The 26,875-nt window shown below is 39.2% G+C and overlaps 2 protein-coding genes across 9 annotated transcripts in view; both read left to right on the top strand.

Moving 5' to 3' along the window:
• The window catches only part of LOC143884734 (transcription factor IIIB), a 30,887-nt gene extending 16,309 nt beyond the window's left edge, over positions 1-14,578 (top strand). For 6 of the 7 annotated variants that reach the window (XM_077388480.1, XM_077388482.1, XM_077388485.1 and 3 more), the window contains exons 4-5: positions 1,103-1,213; positions 14,037-14,578. In XM_077388480.1, coding sequence (XP_077244595.1) covers positions 1,103-1,213; positions 14,037-14,261 — 336 coding nt within the window. In that variant the 3' untranslated portion in view covers positions 14,262-14,578. The remainder of the gene's footprint in view (positions 1-1,102; positions 1,214-14,036) is intronic. The other variant, XM_077388484.1, reaches the window with a different exon arrangement.
• Positions 14,579-17,912: 3,334 nt separating this feature from the next.
• Positions 17,913-26,108, top strand: LOC143884732 (protein FAR1-RELATED SEQUENCE 5-like). Of its 2 annotated transcripts, XM_077388478.1 has the most exons (8): positions 17,913-18,383; positions 21,076-21,202; positions 22,061-25,139; positions 25,234-25,268; positions 25,343-25,406; positions 25,494-25,572; positions 25,692-25,733; positions 25,842-26,108. In XM_077388478.1, the coding sequence occupies exons 3-8, from the start codon at positions 22,081-22,083 to the stop codon at positions 25,881-25,883; spliced, it is 3,321 nt and encodes a 1,106-aa protein (XP_077244593.1). In that variant the 5' UTR covers positions 17,913-18,383; positions 21,076-21,202; positions 22,061-22,080; the 3' UTR covers positions 25,884-26,108. The 2 variants fall into 2 exon arrangements, with proteins under 2 accessions (XP_077244593.1, XP_077244592.1); XM_077388477.1 differs by lacking the exon at positions 21,076-21,202 and having other exon boundaries at positions 17,914-18,383.
• Positions 26,109-26,875: the final 767 nt, after the last annotated feature.

Raw genomic sequence — 26,875 nt, 5'->3', positions numbered from 1 at the left:
ACCAAGACCTAGACAGATCAACACTTATGTGTCTCTACACGGAACCCTAAGCAAAACCTAATAGATCGGGGGGCTAAGATCATCTGATGATCCAGGTGGATCGTTGTCTAAAAGTGGGCCCAATTGGAGGCGCCACACATAGCGGCAAAACCGTGAGGCTGGCAGGTGTCTTTTTGGCCATGGATGATGTGGCGTGTTTTGGCATCCTGTATGGTGACTAAGCAGCTGATTTGACAATGATATGGCGAGTGATAAGATTCACAACTAGTTTTGGATGATGGTTCTCTCGTTAGCTAGTAAGATTGAAAATGGCAACTAAGAGGAGTTTTTCCAAAACTTTGGAAACTACCTAGGCAGATGCCATGTAAAAAGGCCAGTTCTATCAGATTTCGGGTGAACTCACAATGAATGTACCTAGGTAACTCTTACCTATTAGATATTCTATCTAATTTGTTATTTGTGTTATGGAACTTTATCGTATGCTTTGGGGTGTTGGGGAGGGGGGGGGGATGTTATGGTTAAGCTCTACTTAGGCCTTAAGCGGGGATGTTATGGTTAAGCTCTACTTAGGCCTTAAGCGGCATTTTTTTTTTCATCTCTTTATTCAGTATAACAGGAAACTAGGTAGCTCTTGCTCATTTGAAACCCTACTCAATGTGTTATTTGAGTTTTATGAATTTTATCTTGTGCTAGAGTAGAGTTTTTATCTCTACTTGAGCCTTAAGCAACATTTGTTATATTTTTGTTCAATATAACAGGAAAATTATTTGTCTCTTCACACAAGGAGACTTTACTTATAGATTGTCTGTCATTATACTGCAAAAGTAAAGACTCTGCATCAAATGAATTGGATATGCCTTTACTGAATGTTTATGTAATGGGAGATTAAAATTTATAACGGTTGCATGCCATTTATGTATGAGTCACTTCAACTTCTGTTTTCATGCAATTTTATTTATTGTTCTGTTTGGTTATTCTCTTGAAACTTTCTCTCACCATTCATTTGGTAACTAAGATTAGTTCATTAACTGTGCTGCTGGTTTTCGGAGTGTAAATATTAATTCGTGGTGTAAATTTTTTTATTTATTTTTCGTTCGGTTAGGTACAACAAAGGAAGGCCGCTTTGAGAAAGTTACCGGAACAAGCTATTTTATCAGAGGTTCGCCGCATGGTTGAGGAGATGCAAATACTGAATAAGAAACTAGAAGAAACAGTAAGTCCTATTGCCCAAGCAAGCAATATTATTTGCTAAAACAAACAGAGCACCTAAATAATGTCACTTTGCAACTACTATGACGTTAATTTTGCAACCATATATACCAATCAGTAACCAGTGTGTTTCTTGGATTCGAATCCGCTTGTTGGGATCTGACATGGATTCAAGGTGTCAGATTTGGCAAATCCCAAAAAGTAAGACTTGAGGATTCTGGAATGTTTATTAAATAAAAAATAAAAATTTAATACACACACAGACACACACATAGGGCGAGCCTTGACGCAATGGTAAGGTTGCTCCATTGTGACCTAGTTGTCACGGGTTCGAGCCACGGAAACAGCCTATCTGCAAAGCAGGGGTAAGGTTGCGTACATCTAGCCCTCCCCAGACCTCGCCATGGCGGGACCCTCGTGCACCGGGCCGCCCTTATATATATATATATATATATATATATATATATATATATATATATATATATATATATATATTCTGTGTGTGTGTGTGTGTGTGTGAAAAATTTTGATCTAACATTTGTCCGTGAAATTTGAGCAACAATAATTGTCAACATACCTCACAAATCTCACAAATCGTAATTGTATACTTGCTTTGAGCAACATACTATTGAAATTAATACAAAAAATTCGACTTTAAGAAGTACCATCCATCAGTAAACCATGCAAACTAGAAAGAAAGTTGTAGAATCTATGTGAAATGCCAAAATGTGCACCGGATATGATATGGTTAATAATGATCTACAATACCGAGAGAGAGAGAGAGAGAGAGAGAGAGAGAGAGAGAGAGAGAGAGAGAGAGAATTACGTGGATCGTCTCCTCTTCTGTCACGGTAAAAAGGGCATGACTTCCCATCATGTCAACGATTTTCCGTCACAGCGATGAAGCTAGGGATTTCTCGATAGCGAGAGACAAGGTGTTCGGTGGTGATTGAAGTTCAAGGGTCGAGTGTTGAGCAACATGAGATTTCCCATCACAAGTGGCGGATTTCCAGTTACGAGGACGAAGCTAGGGATTTCTATTAGCGAGGTATATCAATAAAAGGTGCGTAGTTCTTGAGGATCAAGGGCCAGGCACGAAATTAACACGATTGAAATTCGACTTTAAGAAGTACGTGGGATTTTCTGTTAGCAAGGTATATCAAGAAAAGGTGCGTAGTTCTTGAGGATCAAGGGCCCGGCACGTAATTAATACGATTGAAATTCGACTTTTAGAAGTACGTGGATCGTCTCCTCCTCCTTTGTCACGGTAACAAGGGGCATGATTTCCCATCATGGCAACAAGGGCTGGGATTTTCCGTCACAACGATGAAGCTAGGGATTTCTCGATAGCAAGAGACAAGATGTTCGGTGGTGGTTGAAGGTCAAGGGTCGAGTGTCTAGCAACATGAGATTTCCCATCACAAGGGGCGGAGTTCCAGTTATGAGCAAGAAGCTAGGGATTTTCTGTTAGCGAGGTATATCAAGAAAAGGTGCGTAGTTCTTGAGGATCAAGGGCCAGGCATGAAATTGATTGAGGGGGGGGAGGGGGTTGGGTTGAGAGCCGAAGAAGAAGGGGGGAATGTGGGTGTCGATATTCTAGGGTTGAGGCGCTTAAGAGAGGACGAGCTGTGCCTTTATAAAATTTGTTAAGAAAAAGCACATTTAAAGGGTATCTAGGATTCACATTTTAAGAGGCAATGATGTGTCGGATTCACCCAAAAAATAAGATTCGTGATGGATACGGCTACAATACGAATCTGGTTGTGTCCCATGCGAATCTATGTCCAATTCATGTGTCGAAACTTGTTTGAATTGCGTTTCAATCAATGTGATCTAGTCTTAAGGGCTTCCTATATTAGGGTAGACCGACTATTTTCAAGTAGTTTCTATTTTGGATCACTTTCTATTTTGGGCCACTTTATATTTTGGGAACCTTCTATTTTGATGTTGCTTCCATTTTTGGTATCCTAGATGTGGGGGTCGATACTCTAGGAATGTGGGTGTCGATATTCTAGGGTTGAAGCGCTTAAGAGAGGACGAGCTGTGCCTTTATAAAAATTGTTAAGAAAAAGCACATTTAAAGGGTATCCAGGATTCACATTTTAAGAGACAATGATGTGTCGGATTCGCCCAAAAAATAGGATTCGTGAGGGATACGGCTACAATACGAATCTGGTTGTGTCCCATGAGAATCCATGTTCAATTCATGTGTCGAAACTTGTTTGAATTGCGTTTCAATCAATGTGATCTAGTCTTAAGGGCTTCCTATATTAGGGTAGACCGACTATTTTCAAGTAGTTTCTATTTTGAATCACTTTCTATTTTGGGCCACATTATATTTTGGGAACCTTCTATTTTGATGTTGCTTCCATTTTTGGTATCCTAGATGTGGGGGCTGTCCACATCAGTCACGGCCTACATCTCGCCATAATCTACACATGTGTCATACCATGACCCATTTAAATAGTAGTCACAAAGGGGACCCTCAACTTAATTAAATCTAACTTCCATATAAATAAGAGAGCTAACTCAATGATTTTAGAGGTGAGCTGCAAATCGAGTCCCACATACCTTTTCCAGTAGAGTGCTCGTGGCAAGTCGACCACTTCCCACTCTTCCACCTAAGAGTACAACCAAGAGACCACCTATTGGCAAGTCGAGTGCGGATCGTCGACTTTTAGGACCGAAACCACAAACTACCACGATCAAATGTTTTAGATATGACGAATCTAGTCACAGATAATCAGATTGTCCATGGCGGACGTTCAATCCTCATAATACCTTAGCAGAACAAGTAGAATGTGAGTGTGAGAGTGATCTGGCCCCCCTTGGTAGGAGTACTCAACCTGAGGATATAGATGACCTATATCACAAGGGGGAGCACGATGAAACCAACCTTGATGGGGACCATGACACTACTGCTTCCAAATTCATATTCCGATGATACTGAGAAAAATTTGAATCTATTATTATTGATCAAAATGATTATGTACTCCTTTTTTTGAATAATGGTACTTAACTTTATTAATCACTTCTGAGTGGCTGCTAATAGATTTCTGAGAGTTGTAATGGCCTCTTACACTTTTTTTTTAATTATCTAAAAGCTGTTAACACCACCCCCCCCCCGCCAAAAAAAAATAAAAATAAAATAGAAGTTATCAACAACCAATCAAAAAAGTGATTAATGAAGTGAAAGGTGCCATTATAAAAAAAATAGAGTGAAGATCTCATGGTAAATTAGAAGGAAAACTTTGCACCATTATCATAGGTAGTGCAAGTACGGAGATGGTTGGTCAGTTGAAATTGAAGACTGGGAAGTTAACTCGACCATACAACATCGCATAGTTTAAGGATGGAGTCGTCATGATACGGCTTGTGAACATTTCTTGAGTCGTCATGCTACGGATTGTGAACATGTCCATCGAAAATGCTTAAAAAGATGTAGTTTGGTGTGACGATTCTCCAGTAGAGATGTCATATATTGACAGGCCGCCCCTCACATTATGGTTGAAAGAACACTCATGACAGGGAGAAGATTACGTAAAAATTACGTACTCTTTCGTGAAGGATGGCAGACACATAAGGGTAAATCCCGTAAAGGATGCTCCTAGGCCGTCAGGGATAGTCAACACTCTGTGTGTTAACGAAAAATGTGCTACAATCAATGGAAAGGAATTGACAATATTCCTGAACCGATCTAAGTTCGAGGACGCGTGCAGAGAAATGAAGACCATTTTAATCCTCGTAAGCAAAGAAGAGACCGAACCTATCCCTTCCAAGATACAACAGCTTCTGAAGGAGTTTCACGACCTTATTCCTGACGATCTTCATGATGGACTCTCTCCTCTATGTGATATACAACATTGCATGGATCATATCCCATCCTTTAATCTAGCATACTTATCCTATTACCGTATGAGCGCTACCGAGCATGAGGAGTTGCAGAGTTGCATCGATTTGTCCTAGACTTATTGAAGAAGGTTTGCATCCACCATCATTAAAATTGATGTTAAAGTAAAGGTTTACCATACCTAGACACTTTTCTTTTTTTGAAATGGTTCCCATACCTGGACTTGTTGACATACTGAATATGTTGAATGACACATGCCTGTTCTCCAAGATAGTTCTGTAATGTGTGAATCATCAAATTAGAGTAAAATTGGGGGATGAATGGAAGATCGCCTTCAAGAGTCGCGAGAGCTTATACGAGTGGTTGTTCATGCTCTTTGTAAGCTAGTAGAACTCCTTAGTGTTTTCATTCAAACAAAGATCTCTTTGACATAAAATTGAAAGCTTGGAAAATAGTTTGATGATAATTAGGTGGTATAAATTTCTCTGGTACTTATGATTTCATGTTGAACTTCTTAGTGTTTTCATTCAAACAAAGATCTCTTTGACATAAAATTTAAAGCTTAGAAAATAGTTTGATGATAATTAGGTGGTATAAATTTTTCTGGTACTTATGATTTCATATTCTCCCAACTAATTATCCTTGGTTTTCTTCTTTGTTTTGGAATAATCTTAAGTTATTCCCACCAAGCTGAGGCATAACCTTTCAATTTGTTGGAAACTAACTTCACTTTATGGCCTTTGGGAATATCTTTATAATAAAAACCTGGTCTAAATTGTTCACCCAATCGATGAACTCTTGGAGATCTATTTTCCATAGAACTCTATACGACTTCGGTTCACACTAGAAAGTGCTTCGAAAGGTGTGAGCAGGTGCACGGAGCCAGAGCCCGGCATGTTCGCCAGCTGGACCGAGTGTTGTTCGCTCATTCCTTCGGTTGGGTAACCTCCCTCATCATGTGGCTCTTCGTGCTGAGCTTTTTTTTTACTGAAAGGAAAAGAAAGACTCTTCATTCTGAGTTTGATCATAAAAAGGGTTGAAGTCTCCTTTTGACTCATCACCATTGTGAAAGTTCTTGCCATGCATGCCATTGGGTGAGTTCTACCTGCCTACGCCGATTCTCAATTCCTCGCCGGGTTATCTAGTGGTGTGTTTTCCCTTGCAAAACCATGTCGACATCCTCTCTGATTGATCATGAGATTTCAGAATCACAATCTTCCCAAGAAGAAACGACTATGCCCTGATGCCAAATCATGCAAGCTATCCGAATATGAATAACTGAAACGTGGGTAAAAAAGGGAACGTACCAAAAAAAGGTGAAGGGGATAATGAGAATCGCAATGTTAATGACAGAATAGCATTTAATATAACCCAAAAATTGAAGGGAATATAATTGTCCACTCTATATTCCTTCATTGTACAAGCTTCAAAAATTTAAAAATACTATATAAACCAAAGGTGCCTTTCATGAACCAGTCCTTAGCTAATAAAGGCAAGCTTTCAAGACCTGAAACAACTTAGAAAACATAGGAAGAGATGAAAAATTAAAGGTATGCAACATAGGAACAACCTACATTGCATGGAGAATTGAAATACCAAATGCATTCAACCTGGGAACAGTCTGCAATGGCTGGAGAAAAGTAAAACATGATTCCAATGCAGTCAACCTTTGAAAAATTCAATTCTCTATCCATTGGGGTTCCCAACTTGTGGTCAAAGGCTATTCACCATCATCCTTTTCTTTATAAAAAATGCCTCCTTTCTTATCTTGATTGCCTTGTCATTTCCCATTATATCACTTTTTTGGCATGGTAAATGATGAAAAGTCCCATCCCTGTTAGGTTGTGCACCTTTCTTGTTGAGTTCATTTCTTTGTCTGCATCAACACTCTTGCAATGTATAAAACAATGGAAATGAAGGAAGTTTAGAGATCCACAAACCATCAAAGTATGGTAGAAGCCCCTTAGTATCTTATCTTCACCATACCCGACATAACTTATCATTGAATCAAGTTTGTCAACATTAACATGATCCAAGAGAGGAGAAACTACAAGCAGCCAAATGGATCAAGTTGCATACATTTTCACAAAGGCCTTATTGCATACCTTCATCATATCTTAGTAGACAAATTGAACAAGTTCCAAGGAACAGTTTGACTTGAGAGGGAGTGTTGACGTGGTCACAAGATCAGGGGTGTTTTGGTTATTATAACGCATGCATATAAATGACTTGTTTGGAGTTAGTTTGATGGATGAAAAACCTAACATTAGACTCCTCCACATGAATTTCCTCTCTTCTCACTTCTCCCTCATCGTCTTGTAATCTTATATATTGGTGGGAATTGATAAAGTTACCGTCTTCAGAAAAGGGAGCCCATTAAGGCCAAGTTAAACCTTCCATAATGTAAAACAACCTTGGTAGGATGGGATTTAGGATCCAAGGGAAGGATGGTGTGGGTTCACCTGAGAGAACTAGATGGAATCCAAGAAGGAACACCAAGAAAAGGCAAGCTGGAAATTTCGGCAGGGGTGTCAATGTCAATTCTACGGTACTACCCAGATAATCAGAGACGATCTGACCATTAGATAAGATCACAAATTAATGGCTGGTCCTATATGAAAGAAAATAAAGGAGTATAATCTGAAAACAAACTGATCATTGAATTGGTCAAATCTAAAATTTCTCAAATCTTCGAGATCGCTCAAGCAGTTCGGTATTGTGCTGAAATTTTGATGTGTACCGATATAGGAAAAGAAAAAACCCAGAGTTTAAGTAAGATCTAGTCATTGCATCAAGCTCTACTGGGAATGGATTCACAATGATAACAGTCCAAGATTGCAAGGTGCAGAAATCCAATTTTCAAGGCGGAAATGAGAGGGAAAGAAATGGGCAGTAAATATAGAAGGTTGATCTTATGATAAAATGAGATCGATTGAAGGGATTAGGAGAATCAGAAATTAGGAGAATCACCCACTGACGAAAATAGCACTTAGCCAATTCTTCATTTATTCAATTCATCATAATTCAATGGCTCTTGGGCTTACAATATATAGAGGAAAAAACCCCACTAATTCTTCATTTGGACTCGTAAACAATTCGAAACTATAGACCCTAAGCAACACAAGTTGCTAAAGACTTCCCTTTTTAATTTAGAACTTTCTAGAAACTAAGCCCATATATAGACTTTCCTAAACAACTAAAAGGACTCTTAAATCAAAACAAACACAAAATAACTAGACTTACTGAAAGTAACGTATTCAAATTAGGAAACTACCTAATCCTAACTTTGTTCCAAAAAACCAACCTAAAAGTTATGAAAATATAACCGAAAATCCATATTTAAAGCATGCAGCAATGACAAGTCCCCTTCTCTCTCTCTCTCTCTCTCTCTCTCTCTCTCTCTCTCTCTCTCTCTCTCTCTCTCTCTACGACAACCCAAAGAACATAACCGCTAGTTTGAAAGTTTGACCATGTTCAACTGTTCAAATTCATATTTGCCGTTCTTGTGTAATTTTCGAAAGTCATCAATTGTTGGAGGTGTTTTGTGGGCCCCATTTGATCTTGAATGCTCTTGGAAGAATCTCTTGGGTTGAAGGTGCTTGGTGATGGTCCCCATCATTCCATCTCAGTTGCTACCAAAAAGCTCTTCAAGTTCTTTCCATGCATTCAGCCTTTTTAGGCAGGTTGAACCTGGTCTTCATGTTAAATTTTGTGTCGATTATAAACACCTTCTTTGTCTGGTAAGATGCCTAGAGATTGGCCATTAATCATGATTAGAGTCTAGCTTTAGAGCCTAGAGATTGGGCATTATCCATGATTGAAATCTAGCTATATAACCATCTTTGATGGGCAAATCCAACTGATACCTGTGCCAGAATCCAAATCCTTTCAGGTCTTTTTCGAAAGAAATTTTCATTCTTGCCTATCATCTATGCATCAAACAAAATGCGCCTTGTATGAATCACTCCAGAGTCTAGATCACATCTATAGCTCTTATATACAACTGCTGCTGATGCTTCCCACTTAACAAACATCTCATCTATTACAATCTGCCTTGTGAGAATATGCTTTTTCTTTTTAAAAATATCTGAATTTATTGCTGACACGTGTGCTGTGTTGGAGAGAAGAAAACTAAGGATATACCCTAATAGCTGGCATTTTGAATTTGTTGCCGATATGGACACAACACGTGTTTCGTCACGTGTCGACACTCCGTACGACACTTTTAATTGTATTGCTAGAATTGTTGGACAAAATGTGAGTGTGTTGACACATTTTTCTACGGTGTCAAGTGTGACATTCCGTTTTATTATTGAATATTTTGTTTACGTCTTTACTATGAACTCTTCTCTTATTATAAGCTCTTCTTTAACGAATATTTGTTATTGTATCCCCTCCCCTAAACCTAGACCTTAAACAAACTCTTATTCCAATATTATATTCTTTCTATCCTATTTGTCTCCCTTTCTTGTTGCATATTGGAGGGGAATAGAACTAGATTAAATTGATGACTGCATTGTTATTTAGTTATCTTATGTTTGTTTTAGATTATAGTGGATTAATCCTAAAATTTATTAGTTTGTTAAATTAATACCGTATTTATATTGTTGCAAATTATGATAGTAATAAATAATTTTATTTGTATGTATGTGTTTGACGTGTGGTGGGGCGAGGATGTAGTAAATATGACTGGACAGGAGGTACCTAAGAGGGATATCTTTCACTATCTTGGTTCAATCCTACATAAGGAAGGAGACATTGGAGAGGATGTTAACCACAGAATAACAACAGGTTGGTTGAAGTGGAAGCATACTTCAGGAGTTCTGTGCGACCGTGAAATACCTACTAAGTTGAAGGGAAAGTTTTATAAGACAGCTGTGAGGCCAGCCATGCTGTACGGCGCAGAATGTTGGGCCACCAGGAAGCAACATGTGCATAAGATGAGTGTAGCGGAGATGCGAATGCTTAAATGGATGTACGGCCACACAAGGTTAGATAGAATTAAAAATGAAGACATGAAAACCGCACATCCACACAAGGTTAGATGGATGTGCGGTCTCATACAGAGGCTGTTCACCAGGGATAGAAATCCATAATTAAGTTGTTCTTTGGATTGACTAAACTTAAGTATAGTTTTGTTCTATTGAAGAGAACAAGGATAACAAATCTATCCAGACTGGCCATCCAGCTGGATAAGTTTATCTTGAAATATCTAGGGTTTTTTAGTACAATTTTGTTCTATTGATGCGAATGAGGATAACAAATATATCCAAAAAGAACATAAAAACCAGTTGAAGAGAAAGATTTATAAGACAACTGTGAGGCCAACCATGCTGTACGGCTCAGAATGTTGGGCCACCAAGAAGCAGCATGTGCATAAGATGAGTGTAGCGGAGATGCGAATGCTTAGATGGATGTGCGGCCACACAAGGTTAGATAAAATTAAAAATGAAGACATTTGTAAAAAGGAGGGCGTGACACCAATTGAGGAGAAGATGAGAGAGCACCGCTTAAGATGGTTTGGGCATATCCAACGTAGGCCTTTGGATGCTCCGGTGAGAAGAAGTGACTCGTGCCAAGTTGATGGAGTAAAAAGAGGAAGGGGGCAGACCAAAACCAACTTGGGTAGAAACAGTGAGGAAAGACTCTCTCTCTCTCTCTCTCTCTTGCCGACTTCATACCTCTTTCGCCGCACCTTTCAGAAACCTCCGATAAAAATCAGAAACTGAACCCTCCAAGGAGAACGATTCAGAGAGCCCACCCAGAAACTAATCCAGAAATCCCACAAATCCTGTCAGTGATTTTCGCCTCCTCTCTCTCTCTCTCGGATTTTGCTCCAACTCTTTGCAGATTTACCCGCCTGATTTTTGACCCTCCACATGCATCCAAAAATCCCGCATGATTTCCAAAAATATCACATGATGCAAATCCTTCGGGCTCTTTGCCCCTTTTTATTTTCATTTGTACCCCTGAATCTGCTTTCGTAGATCTTTCTTGTATCTTCAATTTCACCACGACAATTACACCAATTTCACCAGGGCATTTACGGCATTTGCTTCCCTTTGGTATCTCAGCGAGCATAACACGTGTTCCCTTCATCTCGCCCTAATCGTAGAACAAGAAAATACCAGATGGGTTCCTCTACCACTCCTCCTAGAACCCGAAATCCATCTGAATCAAATCTGATTTCTTTCCTAAGATACGCTATGTCCATGGACACTTGCTTGTTTCGACTCGATACTTGCTTTAATCGAGTCTCCCTTTTGAGGCAAAAAAGGCCGCGTGGTCTTCTCTGCATCTGGAGCTTCATGTAGCCATGCAGGACATTTCCCCTCTAAGGCAATTTCCCTTGAAGCAATAAACCCTGGTATGTGAGTTGGTATTTATTAAATCTTCTACAACCATTCCCTTCTACATGCATTTCTCATCTCCTTCATTTCTTCAGCAAGTTTTCGTCTCCTTCATTTCTCTAGCAAGCTTTCTTTGCCTTAAGATCTCATTTCTGATTGGTCTTTTCCTATAATGCATTTCCTTACCCTTTAGAATTAAAAAAATTAAGAAAGGAAAATAACACAAAATAGAGAAACAAACTTCCGCGCAACCAAGAGAAGAAGAATAACCCATTAAAAAATTGTAGGGTTGCAGGGTTGTCTCTGTTTTCTTGGTTTGTATCTGTGTATTTGTACTTGAGGGGGGACCTTCTCAGTCTTCTTTTTAATGAATTTTGTTACCATTCAAAAAGAAAAGAAAAGAATGAATAACCCATATCCAAACGGATCCAAAGCCATGAGGTTAGAAACAGTTCTTCAAAGGTCTTCTTTTTATGTTGCAACAAAAAATCAAAGTAAATAAAAGACAAGATAAGAGCACATGCAAACAAAGGACTTTAATATGAGAAGAATAATTTAACATTCTTTTTTATAAATGGAAAGGATAAGGAAAAATGCATCATAGGGAAAGACCAACCGGGAAATGAGATCTTAAGGCAAAGAAAACTTGCTGGAGAAATGAAGGAGATGAAAAATGCATGTAGAAGGGAATGATTGTAGAAGATTTAATAAATACCAACTCACTAGGATTTCTTGCTTCAAGGGAGATTGCCTCAGAGGGGAAATGTCCTGCATGAAGCTCCAGATGCAGAGAAGACCACGCGGCCTTTCTTGCCTCAAAATGGAGACTCGATTGAAGCAAGTGTCGAGTCGAAACAAGCAAGTGTCCATAGATATAGCCTATCTTAGGAAAGAAATCAGATTTGATTTAGATGGATTTCGTGTTCTAGGAAAGGTAGAGGAACGCGTCTGGTATTTTCTTATTTTGTGCGATTAGGGCGAGATGAACGGAACATGTGTTCTGCTCGCGGAGATACCAAAGGAAAGCAAATGCCGTAAATGCCCTGGTGAAATTGGCATAATTGTCGTGGTGAAATTGAAGATACAAGAAAGATCTACAAAACCAGATTCAGGGGTACAAATGGAAATAAAAAGGGGAAAAGAACCCGAATGATTTGCATCATGCGAGATTTTTGGAAATCATGCGGGATTTTTGGACGATGGCTAGGAACATAACAGAGAACATGACCTTGGATAGGAGAGAATGGAAGAAAATGATCCATGTAGACAAACTCAACTAGTATCAGGATTAGACTTATTCAATTTGAGCCGGGTAGATTCTTTCACCTTCTTCATGAAAATTTTCTAAAGGATCACCATTTGTAGATCTTTAGGGTTACCATGTTAGGCACCTCATATCTGTGTTGAAACTCGACACATGAATCAGTGTCCACAAATCATGATTATATATAGTTTCTATTTTGATTGTGTCCTTGTTTCTAATTTTTGGGGGCTTGCCGTGTCCGACACTCCTTGTCTATATCGACATGGGACACTCATGTCAGTGTCCACAAATCATAGGATATAACTCAAACTACGTGCACTTTCAATCTCTAAAATGGAACTATGAAATTTCAGGTCTCGCTAAATCCCTTTGTTGAAACTGGTAAATGCAATTATTTGGACTTAAGCCCAACTTGGGCCCAGTTAAGTATTAAGACCTCTGGAGTTTTTTTTTTAACCTATTCTATTTAGGTTGTTTCATCACTTGTATTTGCATAGAAAGGTCATAGGAATTGTTTGAATTGCCAAGGTATCTTTACTGTTCACATTACCAAAGCACCCGAGCTTTGGAACTTTTACTTCCATCCATGGTCTTAAGAACTTCAGTAAACTTTAGCTGTATCTCCCTCTGCAATAAACCCAAATCTTCACTGGTATTGTTGTACCTTTTTTCCACATCCATACATATCTTAACAAACCTAACTCTGCAATTACGCTAACTCCAAATCATGGAATTGCCAGAATGTCTCTTGGCTTGTCAACAGTTGATAAACTGCAATACACTGTCATGTCCAAATTATGTTATATGAATAGTTATGATTTGTGTATATGTAGCAAAACAATAAGTGACATAAATATTGTTGTGAACAACTAGACAGTTCAGCTTCAGACAACGCTATTAAAAATTAAAAATGTGAAGTGTGTCCTCATGGTTATTCATGGGAAAAAGAGATCACTTAGGGCACGTTTGGCTGCCATGAATTTTTTTTCATGATAAACTGGCGGCTCCAAGTGGTGAGAGAGGGGTTGGGCCGGTGAAGTGGCAAAAAATCAGGAAACAGTCGATCGGAAACTAGCTCCTCCAAGTGGTGAGAAGGGGCTAAAAATCAGGAAACAAAAAACTCTACTCAAAGTCAGATCGACTGTTTTCTGGTTTTTTGCTGCTTTTCATCACCGGAGACCCTAGTTTCCTGATTTTTAGCCACTTCACCCTTATCTCCACTTGGAGACCCCTGATTTATCGTGAAAAAAAAATTCATGGTAGCAAAACGTGCCCTTATGTGGAAAACTTGGGGTTGTTTGACAGTTGACTGACCGGTCACCATTCCATATTAACTGGTTAGAAAATGCATGTTTTCTTGCAGGAAGTAGCCATTGAAGAGTACTTCAAGCCGATCGACAAAGAGGCTGAGATGATAATGAATGCTCAACTTGAGGGAGAGGAAAAGATCATGAGGGAAATGGTAAAAACCATGCATGAGCGAGCTTTGCTGGAGAAAGCTGAAGCCGAGAAGATAGGTAAAGTGGGCAGTGTAGATGCGAAAGACCACAATCAAGAGACAGCGTCCACTGCCTCCAACCAAGCATAATGACGAATACAACATCTAATCAAGTACATATCGAGGATGGAAGTAAGCATCTTAGCCTCCTTTGCACATGCAAATCTGGTTGGAAAATCTTACCAAGTCCTTACAAATACAATGGAATTTTCTTTCAACTGTGTCAGAAAAGAGCAAGACATTTGTAACTTAAAGAGCAATTTTGTTGTTTTTTTACCTTTTTCAGGTTCCTTTTTGCTGTTGATTTTGCCGTTCCTTGTTTGAGTGGAGTTTGAAGAATCATTAACTCTATTTATGGATTCGATTTGGGTCAATAAAAAACATTATCAGGAATCATTTGAAAAAAACCGCCAGTATTATACATGAATAAGGGAATTGAGGCTGTGTTATTTCTGTTTTTTTTAATATATAATTAAAGTCGAGATATTTTGTTCTAACATTGAGTTTGTCCATCTGTTCATTTGATATGTTATGGGTTCAGGTCTTTACATTATAAAGAGTGTTAAACACCTTGTTGTCTTTTCCCCTCTCCTGGTCGTCTGATCTCAAGTTTCATCTGCCACCATGACCCTCTCGCACTGGTTGAGAAAATACAATTTGCTTTTCCCTGCTTTTTAGCCGCTTCTTACCCTCTCCTCAGTCTCTCACCACTTGATAAACTAATATTCCATGGAAAAAAAATTCATGGTTGCTAAGCGTGGCCAAAATGTTTCTTAGTTATAAGTCTATCGTCCAAACCCATCCCTTTATTCTGGATGAAGGCAATTTTACATCAAATATGTCATCTTCTTTCATGTGAAGTGCATTCAGTACATCATTAGATTATAGGTTCTATTAGTCAAACTATAATCGGAATACAATCATGTGGACGAGGCGCCCCCTCATGTACAATGAATACAGTCCAAACTACCCCAACATTCCCCCCTGAACCCATTTGATCATCCCTATGAAAAACACATCAGTAATTCTTAAACAACACCAGAACGTTTAGCAGGAGAGAAGATTTTTATTTTTTATTTTTTTTGAAAAGGAGGTCCTCTTTCCTATGTTACGTGACTACACCGCAGGCATCTGCGATTGATTTAGCAGACCTACGAATATGCCTAAACAGAAACGATGAGGATCCCATCCAATCAAGTATTTCATCGAATAGATGTTGAAATCTCCAAGGGTGAGAAGCCGACCCGTTGAGTCAATGAATAACATTGATGGAATCTCCCTCAATCACCACATTATTGAACCGAATGTTAGCAAGTAACTTGATGCCTTGATGAGGAGTTCACTTTAACCTCCGGAGAATTCGTTACCTCAATTGGCCCTGCAAAGGCCCAAATAACCTCACCACGGTCATTCCTCAAAACTCCTCCAATGCCAGGACCGAGGTTCCCCAAGCTACCCATCAAAATTAAGTTTAAAAAATGCCGGCTTGAGAGGAGCCCATACTTGGACAACTTTATTGCTTATTCTCCTCACTGAGGCACACTACTTTGCACCCTTCCCATAAATCATAGGCAGATACAAATTTGAAGCATTGGATAGCTTGGGTTCATCAAAATTAAGTTTAAAAAATGCCGGCCTGAGAGGAGTCCATACTTGGACAACTTTTTTGCTTATTCTTTTCACCGAGGCACACTACTTTGCACCCTTCCCATAAGTCATAGGCGGATACAAATCTGAAGCATCGGATAGCTTTAACCCAAGCTATCGTCAAAGCAATCACTTTTCTGATACAGAAGAAAATTTTTTCTATTTTGTGATTATTCTATAATGGATACAAAAGAAAAAGAGAAATGATAAATGTGCCCCTTTTTCATCACTTGGGACACCAAGCTACGTGGCAGTTAGCTCCACTGAAACCTTCTGACGTGAAGTACATCAGCCCCTCTGCTGTCAATGATACACTGCTGTTGGGTGTCCCAAGTGATGAGAAGGGGCACATTTATCATTGGGCAGTGATAAATCGACTCCCAAATATCTTAAATAGACCTTCCAAGTGTCTTTTTCTCTCCGCTTTCTCTCTCTAACCCAGAGGAGAGAGAAAGACACATGGGGAGTCGAATTAAGATATACGGGTCGATTTATCATTTCCCAAGTAAAAAACTCTCTCTTGTGATTATTGTACCAAAGGACAAAAAGAACTTTCCTAAGGGTCCATTTGGATGCACCAAAATGTGGGGGAAGTAAAAGCAAGAGTACACTTTTTTCATTTCCAAGCTTTTTAGTTGCCATTTACTAATCACATGTTAGACATTGTCAGCTGTAAATTTTCCAAATGCAAGCCGGTTTGCATTGTTTGACTTTCCTCTTGTTTCGATTGCAGGAATTTTCTGGAAAAGTATGGAATGGAAAAATATTTCTAAAATTTCGTACTTTTTTCATACACCAAAAAGCATAACTTGAACCTACCCCATTGAATGTATATTTAGAGGGGCCTTCAATTTATAATGATATCACTCTGAATTAATCATAATCATATTACTTTCCTCTAGATTTAGGAAAGAAAAAAATTTCCTTGAGAAAGGTTTTTCTTGCAAACCAAACAAGGCCTCAGTGAAAAGGAAATGTAAAGGAATAAGAAAGTCTTTTCCCAAAAACCGACCTTTCCTACAAACCAAATGGGAGAGTCTAGAGAGAACCTTCTCACTAGGGTTGCAACTCGGGTCAGGTTTTCCAGAACACTACCCTACGCAAGAAACTATCTCGGGTCGGGTTGGGTTGGTTCTTTTAAAAAAACAAAAACCAAGATTCCTAAACCTGACCCTACCTAAGATAGTTTCTCGGGTTGGGTCAGATCATGTTTTTCTACATTCTTGATACATGCAACATAATTTATGTTCAAATAGTAGAATTTATCGTGCATGATCCATTCCAACCCAATGGTTGAACTTATATATTCAGAACACATATTGGTAAACCTTTTTTTTTTTTTTTTTGAAAAGACCTCTCCCAATATTATAAAAAATTCAACTCTCATAAGAGGTGTGTATGTACGTTTACACCCACATTAAAATGATGTTTAATCTTCAATATTAAGGCCCTATTCGTTTGAGGTTATGACAACCGATGGTGAGCCAGCATACTGATTATTGGACTCAAATTACATTAATTTTGAGTCCAACAATCGGTTTGAGGACTCATCATCGTTTATCATAATCTCAAACGAACAAGGCATAAACCTATTTGCGTTAAGAATAACGAGGACCCAGGAAATTATTGTTGTTGCATGGAGAGATAATGGTTTGATAGAATATGTGAGATCTCACAGTCAGATTATAATGAAGTCACACCGTTGGATCACCATGGTGCTAGATTAGGCAAGTGGCTTGAATGGGGTAACCTGGCAAGATTAGGTAGCTAGCTTAAATTAGCAATTAGCTAAACTTAGTAGGTAGGATTTCTAGAATTATCTCTTGCCTTGATTATGTTTATGGGAATTGCTAGCGTCTATCGCAGAAGGCATTTCATGGCCGGTCTGTCGCATTTTAGACCACCCACCTCATGAATGGAGACAAAAGCTGTTGTCTCCATTCACGAGGTGGCTGGTCTGACGACAAACCAGCTGCGAAAAGCCTTTTGCGATGGACCCTAGCAAATCCCTATGTTTATTTCTTTTTATGTTTGTCTTGCATGTGCTCTATATAAGCACACCTTGAGATCCATCGTAAATCATGTAAGAATGATAGAAATTTCTCTAAAATTCTTCATGGTTAATTCACATGATCATCGTAAGACACAAAAATTGGAGTTGCAAGGAGGGTTGGGTTTTCCAAAAGCTACCTACGGTAGAAGAAGTCTCAGGTCGGGTCGGGTTATTTTTTTTTAAAAAAACCCGAGATTCTTAAACCCGGCCCACTGTTTTTTCGGATCGGTTTGCGGCTGGTCCGGTTTTGCTACGCTACCTCTCCTTCATCCCTCTCTCCTTCTTGGTCTCTCACGTGCAACTCACGTGCAGCAAATCGAACAAGTAAAACGGATAAAAGGACGCGGTAGTCCCGTGGACTACCAAACCCTAACAAATTTTGCCCCCTTTTCCATTCCCTGCTCTCTCTCTCTCCCCCTTCAAACTAAATCGCTCACAACGTGGGCGAGGACGAAGAATAAGAAGTAAAGAGAAGAAACGGAAACCCTAAATTATTGGAATCACCCATCCGGGTAACTTTCTTTTTCTATTTCTCCGTCAGAGTTTTGATAATTAGAAGAAAGAATCAAGAATTGTTCGTTCCTGGTTTTCTTTCCATTTTAAATCTTTCATGCAATTACGAATTCGTATATCAATTTCTGTAACTAATTAATAAAAATCGTTTATTGGATCCATTTCTATATAGGATGTTTTGATCCTCTTCCTATCTGTCTTGCTGAAATTGAAAATCAATAGCTTTGAAGGGTACGCATGTAATTCTTTTTTTTTGTTGTGAGTTGATGGATTGTTTCTTGTATAAAATGGTAGTCCCCTGAACTACCTTTCCTTTTATCCTCTTTCTCAAATCCATTACACTTTATCTGCTTCTATGTTTTCTTTTTTTTCTTTTTCTTTTTTTGGGGGTGGGGGGGAGTTGAATTCTCTTCTTTTTTCTCAAGAAAGGAAAAAAAAACAATTAGCTCTTTTCTGTCCAATTGCACGGTTGGAGCTCTGTTCCTTCCAAATAGTGGGCCCCACCATAGGTGACTTCAAATGGGTGTTTGGTTATTCCATATCAGATGAGTGGCTAGGATTGTCCGATCAATTTGAATTTTATACTGTAGCCCATTGACAGTACAGCTCCCTATAAATTGAAAGCTAAGATTTACATTCACATTCCATTTCAAAAGAAAAAAGAAAAAAAAGAAGATGTACAGTCACATATAACCCCACTTTTGTTTTTTTTCTTCCTGGAGCATTTTGTAAAATTTGTTTACTTTTACCAATGTTCAGGGTGTATGTAATTGGAATTGGTTTGTTATGTATTTTTTCTGTTCTCTAGCTATTTTGACAGATTATGTTTTCTTCCTCCTGAAATAATTGGCTGCAAGTTCTCTTATTTTCATCCCATTAGATAACAGGACTTTAAATACAAAAATGTTAGGTACCTAACCAAGACGCCAAAAGCTTCAGAGCATTAGGCTAGGCCCTTTAAACCTGTCCCATATTAGGCTGGCCCCGCCTAGTCGCATGCCTAGATAGTCCCCCACTCAGAATCGTAACATACCATCATGCTTCTGCATCTCCCGTCCTCGGCAGCCCACTCTGTGATGGCTTTCAAATGTTAGGCACCTAACCAATACGCCAAAAGTTCCAGAGCTTATGGAATGTGTTAGGTTAAGCCCTTTAAACATGTCTCATACCAGGTTTGGTCCCATCTAGTCCCATACCTAGGTAGGCCCCTACACAGGACCGTAACATACCACCATGCTCCACATCAGCTGTCTTCGGCGGCCTACTGTGTAACGGCGTTCACTCTAGCCTTTTTTCCAGGTAGCCCTTTCCACATGTCGACCCTTCCATGGCGGCCCACTATGTGGCAACTTGCGGCTTACACTCTAGCTCTTTTTACCAGGTAGCCCTTTCCATGTAGTCCTCTCCACAAGTCACCCCTTTCATGACTTGAACACGAGACGTGGTGGTTGTTGTGATACCAAATGTTAGGTACCTAACAAATCCGCCAAAAACTCTAGAGCTGATGGAACACGTTAGGCTAGGCCCTTAAACCTGTCCCATTCCTAGGTAGGCCCCCACTCAAGACCATAACATGTGTTTCTCTTTCAGTGGCTCCTTTTTTGCACCTGTTTGTCTTTTCACTTGGTTGGATGGGTGGAAGGGGGGTCGCTGAAAAATCTTAAAAAAATTATGAAGATTTTGTATTTCTAAATTACCCTTTGCCCCCTTAGATTTTTCAAATTTAGTGAAAGGTGGGCCAAGTTTTCTTTAGTTATTTTATCCTTTTACGTATAAAATAAAATCGTGGGTTTCCAAAATCTCCCAAGCAAATGTGCTATTTTTAAGTTTTTCTTTTCAACGATTTTGGGGATTTTCTTGTCTCTCTCAAATCTCAGTCTCCTTCCGTCTCTTAGTCTCCAGGAAGTTTTCCTCTTGATCTCCAGGAAGTTTTCCTCCAGCCAAAGGTATGCCCTCTTTCTCTCTTTCAATCTCTCTCCGTCTCTCAATCTCTGTTTGTTTTTTATTTTGAGAACCGATTGTGAGTTTAACTGTTTGTTTTGGATTTTGAAAACCAATTGGGACAAGGCTGAAGGCCCTGGATTTTGAGATCCGATTGGGACTCCCAAACTGATTTTGATTGTTAAGCAGTTGTTTCTAACTTCCAAGCATATGCTTTAAAGAAGAGCAGTAAACTATCCTTGTTTCTGAATTAAAGAAAAATGCTTAATTTAAAAAAGTGATACTGTGGTATTAATTCAGGACAATGTCACTAGATGCAGGAACCTATAAGAGTCTTATACTCACAATCGGTTCTCAAAATCTCACATGAACAGGGATGTCTCACATGGATTCCTTATGATGTGGAAACCCTAACCTTTGAAAAAACGAAGGAGATGAGGAACATAGGATTGAATGCACCTGCTCTCATGTAGCTCAGTTAGTTGGTTTGGTGATTTTAATCTATTTTACGCTGTTTGCAGTCAGAATCAGAACTTAAAGTTAATTTTCTGTGTTTTTTTATCTGTATTTAAAAATGTGGGTATGTCCATAACAAAATCTACAACTGCCATTTCCACAATTCTGGTTGTTATAGCATAAGTGCCATCGTAGCTACTAGGAAGCTTACTTTTTTATTCATTTTCCATAAAGATAAGCGGATGACATGACTTGGATGCATGATACATGATGACTGGTGTTTATGATGAGCAGCTAGGAATGGTGTGTATGTGAATGTGGTAGATGAAGTGAGAGAGGCTTCAAAACTGAAGAAGTGGTGAGACTTGACTACAACCATGTGGAAACTAGCGACTGCAAGAAGATCGGTGTGAAGCTAAGGGTACAATATGTATTTAAAAATCTTCCCGTTTTGATATTTTAAGTTTGGGATGATACACACCCCCCCACCCCCCCCCCCCCCCCCCTTCCTCTGTAGGATTATGCACCCCATCCCTTTAAGTTTTCATGATTGAATTTTTTTTGAATTGTAGATTTATGTCAAATTGTCCCCATATAAAGTATAGAACCAATGCTTTTATTGATTATCTCATTTCTAATTAAGATATAGATCTGTCTTTTTTGTACTCCCCCCCCAACACACACACAAAACCATGCTTGGTTGCTTTGAGCCTGGAGCCGGAGCCACACAGAGAGAGCCCGCCCCCGCCCCCGGAGCCAGAGAGAGAGAGAGAGAGAGAGAGAGAGAGAGAGAGAGAGAGAGAGAGAGAGAGAGAGAGAGGGAGGGAGGGAGGGAGGGAGGGAGGGAGGGAGTTCCTGGCTCCTCCCCATGCTTGGTTGCTTTGAGCCATGTGTGTCACATCTACTGTTTTGTTTTGGATTGATGATATCTACTTTTGCTGATTGATTTTAATTCATTGTAGTAGTTATGTGATATACTTGTGTTAATTTAGTCAAACTTCCGCTGTTCTATGGGCTGTCACGTACTCTGATTTTGGCTCATATTTTTGGTGTTTTTGAATCTGTTATAAGAATGTAAGGAGTGTCAGATTCTGGCATTTGTGACCTCTCTCTCTCTCTCTCTCCAACATGTATGGTTCTGGCTATGTTAGTTTTCATCCTTTTTAGTATGGTCATTGGATAATGTTTGTATTTTTTTTTAAAATTTCTGATTCATTATTACTGACCTTTCATTAATGCTCACCCTGTCTCTTTCTATGTTGTTGATGGCTATAACCAGATTTTATTGTCGAAGACATCATGGAAAGCACCACAAATCAAGAAAATGCATTGATAGAATGTCATACAAGTTCTCAAGTTAACGTTGCAGAATCTCTCCAATTACCATATATACAACATCCCATTGGTGAGGAGTCTAAAGTGGTAGAAAGTTCTGTTGGAACTGCAAACCAAGATGACCCGGCAAATTGTTCTATGCCACTGGCTGCTGAACCTCTTGGAGATGAGGGTCACATAATAATAGAAAGCTCTGAAGGTGCTCTAAATCAATGTGATAGGTTAGAATGTTCTGTGGAAATGGATGCTGAACCTCTCCTTGCCGAGGATTGTACAATGACGATAATTTCTGAAGTAGCAGCAGATCAAGATGATAGACTGGAATTTTCCGCAGAACCAGATGCCGAACCTCGTGCAGGTGATGATGGCCCATTGATGGAAATTTCTGAGGAAACTTCAAATATAGAACCATATGAGGGTATGGAGTTTGATTCTGAGGAGGCTGCTCGGATATTCTACAATGCCTATGCCATGCGTGCCGGCTTTGGAAGCCGTGTCAGTAGGAACCGTCGTTCAAGGAAAAGCGGAGAAAATATTGCTCGGAACTTCGTATGTAGTAAAGAAGGGTATCGTTTAAGCAAACATGGAAATAGTGGAGGCAGATATAGACGGCAACGAGCTGTTACTAGGGAGGGTTGTAGGGCAATGATTACTATTAAGAAAACAAATGTTGGGAAATGGCTTGTCACGAAATTTGTAAAGGAGCATAATCACGAGCTACTTACTCCAAGTGAAGTGCATAGCCTTCGATCACATAGGGTTGGATCCGATACTAAAAAATTGGTTGCAAAAACTCTTGAGGTGGAGAATACTGAAGTGTCTCATGAGGCTGATGATTATGAAATGATGGAAAGTTCCGAAGGAGCTACAATTCTAGAACCATACGAAGGTATGGAGCTTGAATCGGAAGAGGCTGCAAGAATATTCTATAGCGCGTATGCTAGGCGTGTCGGTTTCCGCAGCCGTATCAGCAAGAACCGTCGTTCAAGGAAAGATGGAGAAATAATTGCTCGGAAATTTGTATGTTGTAAAGAGGGCTTTCGTGCAAAGCAACATGAAAATAAGAAAGACAGAATTTATCGGCCACGAGCAATCACGAGGGAAGGTTGTGAAGCAATGATTATGGTGAAGAAAATAAATACTGGGAAATGGGTTGTTTCAAAATTTGTGAAGGGGCATAATCATCCACTACTTGATCCAAGTAAACCACGTTACCTTCGATCCAATAGTAATGTATCTTATACTTCAAAAAAACTGACTGAAATTTCTGATGGGGCAAGAATAGGGGAGAATGGAATTATGTCTGCATGTAGTACAAAAGATGGCAGAAATAGCAATGCTGGTTTCACCGAGCAAGACTGTGGCGGCGATGTTCTTCAACCGATTCGAAAGAGAAAGAAGAGCCCTGAAAGAGTTGGTCAGAATGTCCTGGACTATTTAAAGCGTATGCAGTCTGAGAATCCTACATTTTTTTATGCTACTCAAGTTGATGAGGATGAGTCTTTATGTTGTATTTTTTGGGCTGACGCAAGAGCAAGGATGGCTTACAATTACTTTGGTGATGTGGTTTGTTTTGACACGACTTATAAGACAAATCAATTTGAAGTGCCATTCGCTCCATTCATGGGAGTGAACCATCACCAACAGTCAACGTTCTTTGGATGTGTACTACTACTTAAAGAAACCGAATTGTCGTTTGATTGGATATTTAAGACATGGCTTGAAGCAATGTCTGGACGCCATCCGGTCACTATAATAACTGATCAAGATGAGGCTATTGGAGCAGCAGTTGCTCATGTGTTTCCAAAAACTAATCATTGCTTTTGCAAGTGGCAAATCTTAAACAAAGTCCCAAAGCAATTGTCTCATTTAGACCATGCACATTCTACATTTCAAGAGGAGTTCGAGCAATGCATCAACCAAACTAAGACAATTTATGAGTTCGAATCATGTTGGAAGTCACTTGTTGACAGATACAACCTTCGGCAGAATGAACGGCTTACATCATTATATAGCGCTCGCGAAAAATGGGTCCCAGTGTGCTTGCAAGACACTTTCTTTGCTCAAATGCGTACAACCCAACGAAGTGAAAGTATAAACTCATTTTTTGATGAGTTTGTAAAGCCAAGAACCACTTTGCAGGAGTTTATTACGCAGTACGAAAGAGCCCTAGCCAGTCAGTATGAAAAGGAACTTGAAGAAGATGTACAAACAGCGCAGTCCAAACCAAACTTAAAGACTAGATTGCCTATTGAAAAACAAGTTCTAGACATATATACAAGAACAATGTTCATGAAAATTCAAGAGGAGCTATTTGAAAGCCTTGGTTATGTTGCAAATAAGGTTAATGAGGAAGGGGCAATCAGCACGTATAGTGTGGCAAAATATGAGGAACATAGTATAACATGCACTGTTACGTTTAATGTTTCCGAGGGTAGAGCAAGTTGTAGTTGCCAGCTGTTTGAGTTTTCAGGCATTATTTGTAGGCATGCATTAATAGTCCTCACAGCATCAAATGTTATGACACTCCCATCTCATTACATTTTAGAGCGGTGGACAAGAAATGCCAAGAGTGGGGCCGGAATGGATAAACGGGGTATCGCAATGCAAGCTAATTGCCAAAAATCTCTGGCCTTGCGATACAGTCTTTTATGCAAGCAAGCAATTAGATGTGCAGAGGTGGGGGCTACCTCTGTGCAAGATTACGATGTGGCAGTTCGTGCTCTACAACAGGCGTGGGAAAAAATTGTTGCATCAAGAAAAAAGGTTGCGAGAGCTACACAACTTGACACTCCGATAAGTGGTAGTAGTCAGGGAAACAATATCAGTGCACAGAGTGAAGTAGATAGCACACCAAACTGTATAACTTTGTGTGATCCTCAACCATCAAAGATAAGAGGGCGTCCACGAAGCACTAGCTTGAAGCCTAATTTGGAGACGGCCTCAAAGACTGTAAGGAAATGTTCTATATGTAAGGAGCATGGTCACGACAACTCCAGTTGCCCAAGATTGAGGCCCATAGGGTACTACGCATAGCTTCTCTCACAGTCACTACTTATTCTTTTTCTCTAATTTTTGATAAGGTGCATGTATTTAACTTTCTTATTTGTCTTGTAGGGGCAATTTCGACAGTAATGGTGGCCTGATTTTAGGTCTGTAAATCAACCTATTTTAAGCTACTTAGCTTTTTAAGTCCAACCCTACTTACCATTTGTTCTTCCTGTAGATGAAGGGCCTAGTGGACATGATGGGATGGGTGGAGAACAAGCTGGATTCTCAGATGGGATTCTGTGAGTGCCATTGCTGTCATTTGTCTACTTTTTCTAAACTATTTTCTTGATAGAAGTTTCTTATGTTGGAATGGTTGGTTGAAGCAGGTGTCTTTCGTTGGGTGATCACTTTGATTCACATGGCACTCCTGGCATTTCTAGTTTCGGTCCTAACAGTTTTTTTCAAGTATGATTTACTCTACGTTTGGGTTATTTTCTCTAATTTGATTATAATTGCCCTTCCTTACCTCCCCAAATAAGCAAATGTCCCTTTTTTACATTAAAGTTTCATTTTCTGGTCCACAGATAACTTCCCTTTCAAATCCAAGGCTATTCAATGTAAATGAGGTATGTGTTTATGTTCTCTCATTGTCTATTATCATTGTGAAAAACTCCATCCCTTCTCTTGTTCATTTAATGTCTAAGTATGGTGTGTTTTCTTCCATCATTTTGCAGGAATTCTTGATGCCTGGAACACGGCCCCCATCTGGATCTTAAATACTTTTGACATTTTCTTTTCAGTCTTTTATCAAAATTTTTACTGGTTATTAGATAGCGCCCTTATGAAGAGTCTTGGATACAGTTTATTTATGAAGATGTATAGTTATGTATCTATTCATGTTGCGGGTCTTGTAATCTGAGATGACAAAATTTATTTTTCTCTTGGTTTGTGTGTGCAAGACAAGGGATTCAAATGCAATAAAGAGGTTTCTTTTCATTTCATTTTGCTTTGTATGTGCTTCTCTTGCATTTTGAAAGGTTAGATCTGAGATTAATGGAAAAAAGAAGCTTTGGATAAGGTGGGAACCACACCTCAGAATTGGCGACATAATCAATTTTTAGCAGGTATTTTATTTTGTATTTCTCTGGTATGGATCTTGATTGAATTTTTAATGCTGTCTGGATTTCAAATGAGGCACTTCACTACAACATGTTTGCTCTGGTAACCATACCCAGCTGCCAACAAATTGAGTTTAGCTGGAACCGAATGCTTGATACTTCTGTTATCTGTTGTTGAGTTGTGTCAAAGTCTTGGAACTTCAAGTCCAAACAGCTACTTGTTTGTCCTCATTTGGTAGACAGATTTGATTGGTATGCTTAAGAAGTCCAAGCTTTCGATGTCTTCTTGGTTGTGAAGAAGAGAACCCAACACCAGCAGTCTATAAGCTCCAGCAGAACAGAGGACGAAATACCAGCAGCTGATTGTGATTACTGAGGTTAACATATCTTGTACCTCTATCGTGGAAGTTAAAGAGATAAATGAGAGACTTATGGTAGAGATAAACTGTTACTGATGCTTAGTTGTTTACAGATGATTAGTTGTAAATGAGAGAATTAAGGTGGAGAAATGGGTTCTCGATCTTGATTAACTCGTCCATGGAAGTTTCTGTGTTATTTCTTTTGATTTATTTTCTTTTTAGTATTTGGGTATTTATGTTGACACTGATATCATAAAATCATATTCGTAATTGTCAGCATGCGCCTGGATG

The sequence above is a fragment of the Tasmannia lanceolata genome, unplaced genomic scaffold, assembly GCF_043159265.1.
Source record: "Tasmannia lanceolata isolate RefF3 unplaced genomic scaffold, GAP_Taslan_0.1 ptg000008l, whole genome shotgun sequence".
Lineage (NCBI taxonomy): Eukaryota > Viridiplantae > Streptophyta > Magnoliopsida > Canellales > Winteraceae > Tasmannia > Tasmannia lanceolata.
This window is presented reverse-complemented; position numbering and strand designations above follow the sequence as displayed.

Bases quoted from the DNA above. Each gene is read 5' to 3' on its own strand.
- LOC143884732 (XM_077388478.1), top strand. From the start codon at position 22,081: ATGGAAAGCACCACAAATCAAGAAAATGCATTGATAGAATGTCATACA. The intron at 25,269-25,342 runs GTCTGTAAATCA...TTCTTCCTGTAG, and splicing joins TAATGGTGGCCTGATTTTAG to ATGAAGGGCCTAGTGGACAT. The intron at 25,573-25,691 runs GTATGATTTACT...TCTGGTCCACAG, and splicing joins GTCCTAACAGTTTTTTTCAA to ATAACTTCCCTTTCAAATCC.